Consider the following 12,500-nt stretch of genomic DNA (forward strand, 5'->3'; position numbering starts at 1 on the left):
TCTCTATATACACACCACACACACACACACACACACACACACACACACACACACACACACACACACACACACACACACACACACACACACACACACACACACACACACACACACACACACACACACACACACACACACACACACACACACACACACACACACACACACACACACACACACACACACACACACACACACCAGGAATGCATATCCTTACAGATCTGGCTAAGGGGCTAAATGAGGCTTATTATAGAAGTCAATTCACAATGTGTTGGAATAAATGTGTGTAAATGATTATAGACGACACTTGTCAAGTACGTTTCATAGCTCTCATTTTCCCACCAAAATGTTTGAGCCAAAGCTCTCATATTCCACCTTCCTGAACACTTTGCCATACCCCATGTAAATCTGTCTGTGTATTTTTTCCATTAGTCAGAACTGTGTGAAAAAAATCATGCCAGGCAGACTGGGAGAGCTTGGGAGCTTTCTACTACACTGAAGTACTGTGGACGGTGCATGATCGGAAAGGTAACTGCTATCCTGCCACCCCCCCCTCCCAAATCCGGGTGGGCCCACAAAGTGGCCTATTGGCCGAGCTTACCATTGGACATGCTCAGTGGAGGCTCAAACAGCTCACAGGAGCTAATAAAAAGGCATACTGTGCTCAGAGAGTGCAGGTCCTGCTGGAGAGCAGGTTGCTTGTGAAAGAAAGAGGGTCACTCGAGTTCCTCGAGCCCCATGACACGGCTCTGGCATGTCGGTGTTCCCCTACGGTTCCTGTTTGGATCTGTGAGTTTCAGTTGTGCTGCGGTGTCTCTCCATTCATATGGTGCCATACAACTCTGTGGGCTCATACAGCCTCATGGAAGTGTCTTCGTAATAAATTTTAAAAATAATAATAATGTTAAATTTTGTCCATTTACACATGATTTACAAATGGAAATGATTTACAAATCTTGGAGCTAATATTTTCCCCACCGACTGCCTTCGCTCCGGAGATACGTAGGCACCCGAGAAAGGGCTTTAAACCATCTCATGTAGCACTGCCAGCAAGGAGGATCGTCAAGCAGTCTTTTGCTACCTTGCAGCTGGAGGCATGCCACTCACTCTTCCTTGGAAATTAACAGATGGGACAGCATCCTCTTCCAAAAAAGCCCTGTTTCATCCACATTAAAAACTTGCTGGGGAGGGTAAACTTCCACAAGGGCTTTAAACGTAAACAGAAATTCAGCTGCTGCCTACTCATCCACACTCACAGCTTCGCCAGTTATGTGAATGTTATCCAAGTTGCTGTGATGCTCAAATCTATCAAACCACCCACGACTGGCAATCAACAGCCTCTTGGTGGATCCCTCGTCTTCCTGCTCTTTAACTTCATCATACAAGCTCAGCACCTGACCCATAATCACTGCCTGGCTTAAAGGCATCGCACGCAGATTCATATCCTCAATCCAGGAGCAAAAAGAGACTCTCAATCTTCTCCGCTCCGAGATCTCAATTCTGCAACTCCAGGAGTCGTGGACCAACTTGTCACTTCAATTATTTTCTTTGTTCTTTACAATTGTCCTTAAACTCCTCCCATAAACCAAATTCACACCTAACAGCAGTGGCACCAACATCCGACTACATCCGCCTTAACACTTTCAGCATAATTCTCAAGGCTCAGCACAATTGCCAATATAGGGGCACACAAATCAAGAAGACAACAATGTGCACGAAGATTGGTTGAGAGGAGACGCACTCAGATTGGCTGACAGAAATGTCAACACGAACGGTCGTGTTTTCAATCAAGGTAGTGCATTTAAAAACTTGTAACTTATGACTTGCTTGATGGATTAAAAAATTTAAATTTCAGTGTACAAGGTCCAACAAAAGCTAAATTTCAGGCAGGTGTAGTTAACTAGTAGTAATTCTTCAGTTGTGTAATCCAACCCCCTCCCCTCCCCCCACCTTCTTTAGAAATGGATATCCAATTAAATCTTTCCATTAATAAATGATTAATGCTTTGAAATCCCCCCCCCCCCATCCTTTAGAAATAAAAATCATCCAATTAGATCTTTCCATTGATTTGCTTGGACATGAAAGATCAGCAGAATCAGAAAAATAAAAAAACAATAATTTTTGATGTGATAATATTGATATTTAAATAATAAACAAAGAACTGAACATGGTTTTTAATTCTTATAATTTTTTTGAGGCGTTGCAGTTTAAAAATAAATAAATAAATAAATAAATAAATAAAAACCCCAGCAGGTACCAACCCTAACAATTTCCACAAAACTGCCATAACAATCAAGGGAAAAAATTATTAGCACACAACAGATAATGGGCGCACAACTCGCTTCAGACTCATCAGCAGGTGAATTTGACGAATAATTTTCTGATCAAGAATCCTTGGATTACGATCGTCAAAATCGTGATGCAGAAGGTGCTGTTGTAAGACCGTACATGCATGAACCCGAGGTCGACATCACGTGGTAGGTTGCGTGATTACATGATCGCTGTTGTATTTTTTTTTTTTCTTTTTAGGGTGGGGCCAATCGAGCGTAAAAGGACACCAGAAAACATCAAAATCTTCGTTTCAAGATATTTAATCAAGAAACGCACAAATAAGTGTTTCGTGAAGCCATAGCTATTCATAAAACCAAACATGATTTTTTTGATTCTGTGGACCTTTAAATGGCTTTTTTTTAATATTTTTTAATACAATTTCACAGCAATATCTGTTGGGGTTTTTTTTGTTTGTTTGTTAAAGATTAGCACTCAAACTAAAGCTACAATGTGACAACACAGTCAATAAAAACATTTGTTTTGACTGCATATAAATACATTGTTTGTTTTTTTTCTCTCTTAAGTCTCCAATAAGATTGATATGAGAGAAAAACTTTACCCTCACACCGAGTGAAATTATGCATCATAACGCATTACAAAATCATGAATCAGGCCCGTCATATATTAAATGCTACATTTGTACAAATCAATGTTATTCTTTCAGTCTTGACTTTTGGAACAAAAAATAATAATAATAATAATAATAATAAAATGCAATCACCAACCTTCTCAAAATGATGTATTGCCAACCAGATCTCACCCTGGCTGTTGAACACACAGCCCAAATTACTCCAGGCAACAGAAAAGTTTGGCTGTGTCTCAATCGCTTTGAGATAGCATGCCTATAAATTCGGATTTGGGAAAACATCGATCATTCATCGAGTTGGGGTTGAAAGGTAGAGTGGGGGTTGGAAATAAAGGGGGCAGAGGGGAGGAAGATGAGGATGATAGAAAAAAAAAAGGAAGTGTATATGTGTGTGGGGGGGGAGGGAGGGAGGGAGGAAAGGAAGGGGAAGGGGAAGAGGAAGGGGAAGAGGAAGGAAAAACAACAAACAGTTAGTGGAACCTTCACGTGATCGAGTTTCTGGTGAGCCTACAACAGTTTGCATTATGTTGCAATGCGTGCTCGCTGCTCGCTTGCCCACACACATCTTCCTTGGACGCCTTCACCACTGCAGCTGCGCGCCACCAATAACCCTATGCCCCGCTTCCAGACACCAAGAACACCAGAGAGGACTGCAGCCCAAATTAACAATCATCATAATCATCATCATATTTGGCACAGGTCATGTTCATAAAATAAGGATGAGATTGGAAAATCAATCAAAATCATGACCAAATGGTGAATTATGGGTCAAAAAATGTAACAGGTGTCAGGTGTTGGGCCATATAAGCTATGGTGTTAGCATCAGGCCGTGCTGCGCTGCTCCGTTTCGCTCGCTCGCTCGCAGCGTGCACCCCCCACAATAAGCCAGTTCCCCATCCACAGTGCGCGGGGTGGGGAGGAATACCCTAGCACTGCTGCAGGCTCACCAAGGGGCTATCACGCAGCCAACATCGCATTGCCATTCAACAAAAAAGGCCAGTCAGGTTAGACAAATCATGACCACTGTAAAAGCATCTTAACTTTAACATTCGCAGGCTCCGTTGGGTCTGCAAGGCAACAGCATTGGTGTCCCTTTGGTAGTCACTTGCACTTTCCATTCATCTTGTTTGAGAAAGTCAAGATATACAGACAGGTTAAGCAAGAAGGTGGAGAACAAGAAGAAGGAAAAAAAAAAAAAACAGAGCAGGAGGGCAGATCTTGCTACAAACCCTTTTATCATCATTCACTCTCTGGTGAGATGCCTTGGTGTCTGGAGCACACCAGTTACATCAGGACTTCAGTTGCAAGCAGCGCACCCCTAGTGCAGACGCTCACCTGTCGTAACCCTTGTCAACAACATTTCAATAACCAAGCGAGGAGAAAGAGTAAAAGACAAAATTGTTAGTATTCAGTCAATCACGTGTAAAAGCAAATGATAAAAGTACAGAGTAATTATACAAAACATTGAACCGTCCACTGTCATGGGGAAAGAAAGAAGAAAGGCTCACTGCAATGAAGGTTTCACCATCAACTACATCTGTTGTTAATAAAGGTTGCTGCTGCCATACATGGTGGTTAGAATTGTTTAAAAAGTCTAAAACCACCGTGTCACAAGACGCTCAGATAACACCACGATGTATAAAGGACAGCAGCAAACTTCAAACATTTCTTTGCTGGGTTGGTCCATTGAACACCCCTGCATGTCAAGGACAACAAAAAAGTCAAACTTGTCTCTGAAAGAAAAAAGTGAACGGTTTACAGCCACAAACGTCTTAACGCAGCACCCGGCACAACGCAACGCGCAGTGAAGGTAGGGCGCGCCAACAGAGAAGATAGAGAAGTCAATGGTAGAGGTAATGGAGGTGATTGAGAACACGCACGCAGGCCACAGGGTGTACTCTCAATGCACTGGTGTTATACACGAGTCAAAGTGACCTTCTGGAACATGGGCACGTTTCGAATTCAAAACTGCAAAGCAAAATAAAACGACACCGCTCATGTGAGCAGTACACCCTGCAAACCGTAGCGGACAACGTCCATACGAGTATAGGAGATGGCATGAGGGAAAGAGGAGGAAGAGGTTATACGGGTGACAGCGGCAGTGCGTGCGCGCGCAAGTGTGGGATCAAGAGGGTGTGTGCAAGGCCTGTTTTTGACAAAAGCGCTGTCAAGTCAGAACCCTGACCACAACCATTCCGTCACCCACCGCTTTGCAGAGCAACATAAGGCAGCCAATCTCTCGATAGTATCGTTTGAATCAAGCTCCACGTGTGGCATCTATCTGTGCATTTTCTTCAGTTGGCATCCTCTTTGGTGAGTTACCAATTCCACCGACACAACTCCGACGACACCATGATTGTTTAAAGAGTTATTGTGAGCAGTCACAAAATTTTGTCGCACCTCAGCCAACTCGCAAATTAAAAATAAAACAAAATGATAACTCGTCATTGGCCACCTTATGCATCCTATCGCAGCCAATAGAGCATCCATTGGGCACAACCCAGCACTCAGAGCAAAAACAAAACAATTAACTATAAAGCACAAGATTACAAATCTATTCATAAGTAGCCTTTCTTCTTGGCAGAACAAAATGAAAAACAAATAAATAAACTTGAAATCACTCATAGAGCAACACGAACAGAACGAAACTACCCCCACCAGGCTAACAGTTTACGTTTTGAATGCCACCGATCGGCCAGACCTGAATCAAAATCGAATCAGCTTGCACATCACCGAACCAATTATCTGCCTAGTTTTGTCATAACTCATCCACAACTTTTTGAGATATCGTTCGACACTAACATATCGGTTTTGGCACCATCTCTCATTGGTGTAGAATAACTTTAAAAAAAATTTTTTTTTAACGTATCCAGATCTTCACAAAAATCAAATTGATTCTTCCTTGTCACACACAACACACAAACACACCCTATACACCAAGTTTCATCCAAATCCGTCCACAACTTTTTGAGATATCATGCAAGATCGTTTTTTAGCCCCAATCAATGGCGAAGAATCACTTTAAAAAAAAAAATTTAACTCTCGTTTCGGCATCTGAACTAGGATCTTCACCAAAATCAAATTGATGCTTCCGTGTCACACACCCAACCGGTCCACCAAGTTTCATCCAAATCCGTCCATAACTTGAGATATCATGGTATATATTTTTATCCCTCTTCCGTATGCAGCACAAGGCTGGAGGTAGCATCATTGGCTGGAAGCACGGCTGTGCCACTGATGCAATGCCACCATTAGCAATACACTGCTACTCATTTTGCTGACCTTGAGAGGCTGACCGGCTGAGTCAAACACACCTGGTGTTGATTCAATGGCAGACAGGGGCTCAAACTCAGGACCTAAGGTCCCAAGCCAACCACCCTAACCACAAAGCCAACACCAGGGTTGTATTTAGCCCTATCAAACAATGGTGAAGAATCACTTATAGAAAAATATCTATATTCTCGGATTCGGACCTTCACCAAAATTTTTAACAACTCATCCTTGTCGCACACCCAACCTGTCCACCAAGTTTCGTCAGAATCCGTCCACAACTTTGAGACATCATGCTATATTTCGTTTTTATCCCATCAAAAAGTGAAGACTTACTTAAAAAATTGTCGTATCCGGATTTGGATGCTCCCCAAAATTGAATCACTTCGTCCATGTCACACACCCAACCTGTCCAACAAGTTTTGTCCGAAGTTGTTCATAACTTTTGAGATAGTGTGCGACATTTTTGGCCCTATCGCTCAATGAAGAAGAATCACTTTATAAATATATATCTATTATAATACCAAGTTTGCACACTAAAAACTCGGCTCGCCGTCACACGATCCCTATGAAATTGCTGTGGCACTTAGCGGACATGCCGACAATGTTTGGGAAGTCTTGGCATTCCATAGTACCACTTGCATTTTGCACAATGCGTATTTTTGTCATTCCCCATGTACGGTCTGTCGTCTGATACCAGCTATGTTGTTCTGCTATCCCGTGCATGTGCACGGGTATCGCTATTGTGTGTGTGTGTGTGTGTGTGTGTGTGTGTGTGTGTGTGTGTGTGTGTGTGTGTGTGTGTGTGTGTGTGTGTGTGTGTGTGTGTGTGTGTGTGTGTGTGTGTGTGTGTGTGTGTGTGTGTGTGTGTGTGTATGTATATATATATATATAGTATCCAGATTCGGATCCTGATCCTGACCAAAAATGCCCGTTGCTGTACTTAGCCAGTCGCCTACACACAAAAAAATTCAGAACGATTGCTTGAAAACTGTGGACAAATACCGTGTGACAGAAAGGCAAACAAATAGACAGACAAGATAGACCAACATAGTTGGCAAATTATTTAACCAAGTAATAACACTACTTGTGTTTTTTCACCTCGAGATGAGATCGCATCCCACACATATTGTGAATTTCTATGTCAGACACCTGAACAATGAATGTGAAAGAAAAAGAAAAAAAATCAAACATTGTAAAAAGTCAGCTTCCCACCCCTTACCCCATAATTTTTTGGAGGTTTGCAAGCATTATATGCAAATGCAATAACTTCAAAGATGGGGAGAAAGAAAATTCCAGATCAAAATCCTATTTGACCAGCAGAGGCCGCCAATGCCAGAGCTCTTGCTTAACAAAATAAGAGGAAGGGGGTGAACAAACAAAATGTACCTTGGCTTCTTCCAAACGACCTAGAGCTTTAAGCAGGTTACCCAAGTCACTGCGTACACAGTAGAGATCCTGCAGTAAGGCACACAAGTCATCATAAATGCACTGCTGCTCCTCAAAAGCAAACAAAATAAAACAAAAAAAAAAACTAAAGCAACAATCTTGGTGCAATTTTATCCAAAAGAAAGTACAATAATTAATTATTTGTTTCCAAATCACAGGTGAAAATGGCAGCAACAACAAAAAAAAAACGAGCTCGAGCGAAGATGGCAGTCAATGTCAATAAAGGGGCAAACGTACCGGATTATGCTGCAGAGCAGTAACATAAGCCTGGACAGCCCCTTCCAAGTCACCTGCAGCCACAAGTGCTGCTGCCAGATTTATATAGCCATCGATGAAGTCCGGCTTGAGGCGTACAGCATGACGATAGTGCTCCAGGGCCTCGGCAAGTTGTCCCCGCTCCTTGTAAACATTTCCCAAATTAGAGTATGCCTCAGCCAGCATTGGGTTCTGCTTGATTGCCAACTTGCTGAAGTGTGCAGACCTAAAAGAAAGTTTTGGGTTCTTTTATTAGTACAGAAGCTTCCAAAGTCATCACTCAGCAAGCAAATTTCATTCTCTCCAACCAATCCACCACAACTGGAACAGCACTCAGAAGAGTGCACACTTCCACCAGGCTGAACATTTTAATTTTGGTACCCTACTGATGGGCCGGATATCTGCATCCATACCTTCACCTAAATCGAATTGGCTTGTTCTTGTCACCTCCACAACTCATCCACCAAGCTTCATCCGAATCCGTCCATAACCCTTTGAAATACTGTGCTACACAGTACATGGGTTTTCACCCTCTTTTGAGAGAGAGGGTTTTCACCCTCTCTCTCAATCGTGAAGAATCACTTTAAAATTATCTTAATCTTCACCAAAATTAATCAATTCATCCTCGTCACAAACTCAAGCAGTACAAGTTTTGTCTGAATCCATTCATAACTTTTTGAGATACCCTGCTCACGGACAGACAAACAGGGGTGAAAACAACCTCCATCCACCTTTGGTGGCAGAGGTAAATATAAAATGTTGGAGTACTTCAGATGTGGATCCCATGAAGGCAAAATCAAGACTGAGAATGGAAGCGATTGTTGACAGCAATTGACGATTTTGACAGCGTGCAGCCATGCACCAGGGTCGAGAAACAATGTGCACTTGTGCAGGTTGTAATTCTGCCAAATATCCGGTCTACTTTAATGCATGCAGAAAACACATCCACCTCCATGGACCACAAGCTGCCAAGTCCAGGCATCCAGGACATACTATGAACTGTCATAAAGGTTTTGAGTCAAGAAAGCGGGTATCTTCATCACATGGCAGGTGACATTGGGTGATGATAATTATCCTAACCTAATGACGTCGTCAGCCACATGTACAATGTAAAGTTATGAGTAAAGTCAGCAATTGATGATTACGTGCCTCAATCATGAACTTGTGCACAAATGCAAAAAAAACAATCAAACAAATTGTGAAAATAAAAAAACTTCCCTCCCCACACACTTAAAAACTTGCTGAAAGGTTATGCAAACACCCGACCTTGGCGGGCAAGCCTCTCCCTACCTATCTAAGCATCTGCACTGAAAATGAATGGAAGAGAGGAGAAGGAGAACGCCAGTGTTGTCAGGCTCCTGTCGCCAAAGGTGCATGCAGTGGCGCTCTGCCGCCTCGTAATCCCCAGCGAGGTATTCACGATGGGCCAATTCGGCCAGTCCTTGGAAGGAGAGCACACGCTTGGTTTGTTCTAGGGGGACAGCCACGCGGGCCACAAGGCATAGGGGAGGAAAGGGAATTACATTATTGTTAGAGCAGAATGAAAAGTAAATCTCTGCAGGAACACGCACCAGTATCAACTTTTATCAACAACTCTCCAGAACTGGTTTCAACCTGATGTTTTTCGATTTGTCCAAAATAATGTAACCCCTCCGTAAAATGGCATGATACAAGCCAATGATGGGAAAATGCCACTTTGATACAGACAACGCAAACATGATTACTTTATCTGAATGCAAGGCCGTATTTCTCTCATAAATCGGGAAGCACACATTTAAATATATTCTACAATCAATCTCATAAATGTTATCGAACCTGTTTGAAGCCACAAAATAAAACAAAAATGACGTCAGCTTTTCAGCATGTATCTTGTACCTCCTCCAAAAATAAACAAATTATAAAGCAATATTAATTAAATTTGATTTGTTTTTGCCCAACAGAAAATAAATAAACAAACAAACAAAGAGGGACAGACAGACGCAGACCTAACGAAGGCAAGAAAAGCCTAAGCTCATTCGTACATGCAATACAAAGGGGTGGATGAAATAAATCATGCAAATAAACTTGCATAGTGTTTGGGAGAAAATAAAAAAACGACTTACTTTTGATTTGTTGTAGCATATGAACACCAAAGTAGCAGAAAAAGGAACATGATTAACATTTTATCATACTTCACAAGAAACAAAGGACAAGACTGTCATTTAACAATGCACAGCCTTGGCAGGGTATTATAGATCAGCATAGATCTGAATGAGCGATCTGCATGATAGATCAACACGCATTAACATTCGAGAGGAAGATTAAAATTCCGAATGGCCACGCCCATCCCTTGGGCACAACCACGTCATGTGAGGCTAAATGTCAACCAGAAGATTGTGAAAGAAAGGCTCGACATCGACATCGCAGAGATGAAATTTAATGACTTACGATGAAGATGAAAAAGTAACGATTTACAAGATATGAGCACGTCTTAACTGAATACTGCACCAATCATGTGCTCGTTTGAAGTGATGTTTCGGGGCCCATGCCCCGAAATGTCTCCCTCACCCCACTCCCAGTGCAGCTGTAATGATCAACATTCGGTTGACAACGTTTGACCTCATTCCACCGACGCGGAGCGACTCTCGTCTTCATAAACAACAATTTAAATTTCTTATTAAACGGTGGATAATGTCCGTTTGTGTTCAGGATATCTAAAAAGGTTGTGTACAGATTCGGATGAAACTTGGTGGACAGGTTGGGTGTGTGACAAGGAAGAATTGATTCAATTTTGGTGAAGATCCGGATCTGGATACGAGAATTATTTAATTTTAAAAGTGATTCTTCACCATTGAGAGATACAATGCCATACAATTAGATGAGATACAATATTCGGATTAGATACCGATTCGGATGATTCGGATTACATTAGATACTGATTCGGATAAAACTCGGTGAACAAGTTGGGTGCGTGACAAGGAAGAATCGATTCAATTTTGGTGAAGGTCCCAATACGATAATTATTTAATTTTTCAAGTGATACTTCACCATTGAGATACACAATACTAATTCGGATTAGATACAAATTCTGATGATGAGATTACATATCGATTCGGATGATTCGGATTACATTAGATACTGATTTGAATGAAACTTGGTGGACAGGTTGGGTGTGTGACAAGGAAGAATCGATTCAATTTTGGTGAAGAACCCAATATGATAATTATTTAATTTTTCAAGTGATACTTCACCATTGAGATACACAATACTAATTCGGATTAGATACAAATTCTGATGAGATTACATACCGATTCGGATGATTCGGATTACATTTGATACTGATTCGGATGAAACTTGGTGGACAGGTTGGGTGTGGACAAGGAAGAATCAATTCAATTTTGGTGAAGATCCCGATACGATAATTATTTAATTCTTCAAGTGATACTGTTACGGATTTAGAAACCTTGTGCACACAAACAGCCAGAGTCCCCATAGTTGTTATTTTGATAAGTATGTGTTTATAGTTAGAATCCATCCCCGATGTCTAATGGGAATTTCGTGTGTGCTACGAGTTATTTTATAGTAAGGTTTTTTTTACATCGACAACAACATCAAAAACAACTACAACAACGCCACTGTCCCTCATTCAACCTGGTTGCCATTGCCCACGTGTTTTTGGCTGATGGCATGGGCGGAGCCTCCGTCGCTTCGGATCGAGGCTCCACTCCAAGGAAGGGCATGGACCGTTTCCTCCAGCCAATGAGCAGAGGGCGAGCACCACATGCGCACCCCAGCCAATCGGGAGGCTGACCACGAGTCGTCCGACAACCCCTCGTCCAATCAGGAGGCGAGGGGTGAGAAAAGAAACCCCTCCCACCTCAAGAGAGCAGAAAAGAGAGGAGAGGACGGCAGACAGGAGTGTTCGTGGCGATTGTGGCACGGACGGTGGTCGTGGTTGAGCGGTCTGCAGTCCTGGTGGCGATTGCGGAGCGGTCTGTGGTAGTGGTTGAGCTGTCTGCAGTCCTGGTGGCGATTGTGGCACGGTCTGTGGTCGTTGTTGAGCGGTCTGCAGTCTTGGTGCTGACAACGCCAAGGTTGTGGGTTCGAGTCCCACCGTGGTGGTTCGGGGTCGGCGCGACCGCACGAGGCAGGACAGGTACCCCGGCCCGGCTCTACCGAATAGACCCACGGGGTCCAGGTGTGTGTGTGTGTGTGTGTGTGTGTGTGTGTGTGTGTGTGTGTGTGTGTGTGTGTGTGTGTGTGTGTTTGTGTGTGTGTGTGTGTGTGTGTGTGTGTGTGTGTGTGTGTGTGTGTGTGTGTGTGTGTGTGTGTGTGTGTGCGCGCGCGTCCGTGGGTCCCGTCTGGAAGTAGAATTGTACAAGTGTTTTCCTTTCCTTGTAAATTACATTTTCTTTTATTCGTGATAACTCTGCTCTTTTTGTGCTCCCCCCTCCCCGGTTATTGTTTTAAATAAACCCCTGCTAAATGTTCCAGCTCGTTTTCTGTGCTTTCCTTCATTGGCCGAGCAAGGTGCGTATTGAGAAATATTAAGGCCGTTTGGGTCGTAAATTGTTCATTTGTACCGACGGGTCTTGGTAATCCTCACTCGGTTTACACCCGGATCGGGCTC

The 12,500-nt window shown here is 42.7% G+C and overlaps 1 protein-coding gene across 11 annotated transcripts in view; it reads right to left on the bottom strand.

The window, feature by feature from the left end:
* OGT (O-linked N-acetylglucosamine (GlcNAc) transferase) overlaps positions 1-12,500 on the bottom strand; it is a 59,442-nt gene that overhangs the window by 41,049 nt on the left and 5,893 nt on the right. For 6 of the 11 annotated variants that reach the window (XM_085898593.1, XM_085898588.1, XM_085898591.1 and 3 more), the window contains exons 2-5: positions 9,182-9,362; positions 7,874-8,117; positions 7,577-7,645; positions 3,057-3,173 (exon numbers count right to left, since the gene is read on the bottom strand). In XM_085898593.1, the coding sequence (XP_085754719.1) occupies positions 3,057-3,173; positions 7,577-7,645; positions 7,874-8,117; positions 9,182-9,362 (611 nt within the window). Of the gene's footprint in view, positions 1-3,056; positions 3,174-3,957; positions 7,264-7,576; positions 7,647-7,873; positions 8,118-9,181; positions 9,363-9,993; positions 10,028-12,500 lie in introns of those variants that run through there. The other 5 variants (XM_085898595.1, XM_085898594.1, XM_085898590.1 and 2 more) reach the window with 5 other exon arrangements.

This window comes from Eptatretus burgeri, chromosome 10 (assembly GCF_056783735.1).
Source record: "Eptatretus burgeri isolate ZD-2024b chromosome 10, Ebu_testis_v1, whole genome shotgun sequence".
Taxonomy (NCBI): domain Eukaryota; kingdom Metazoa; phylum Chordata; class Myxini; order Myxiniformes; family Myxinidae; genus Eptatretus; species Eptatretus burgeri.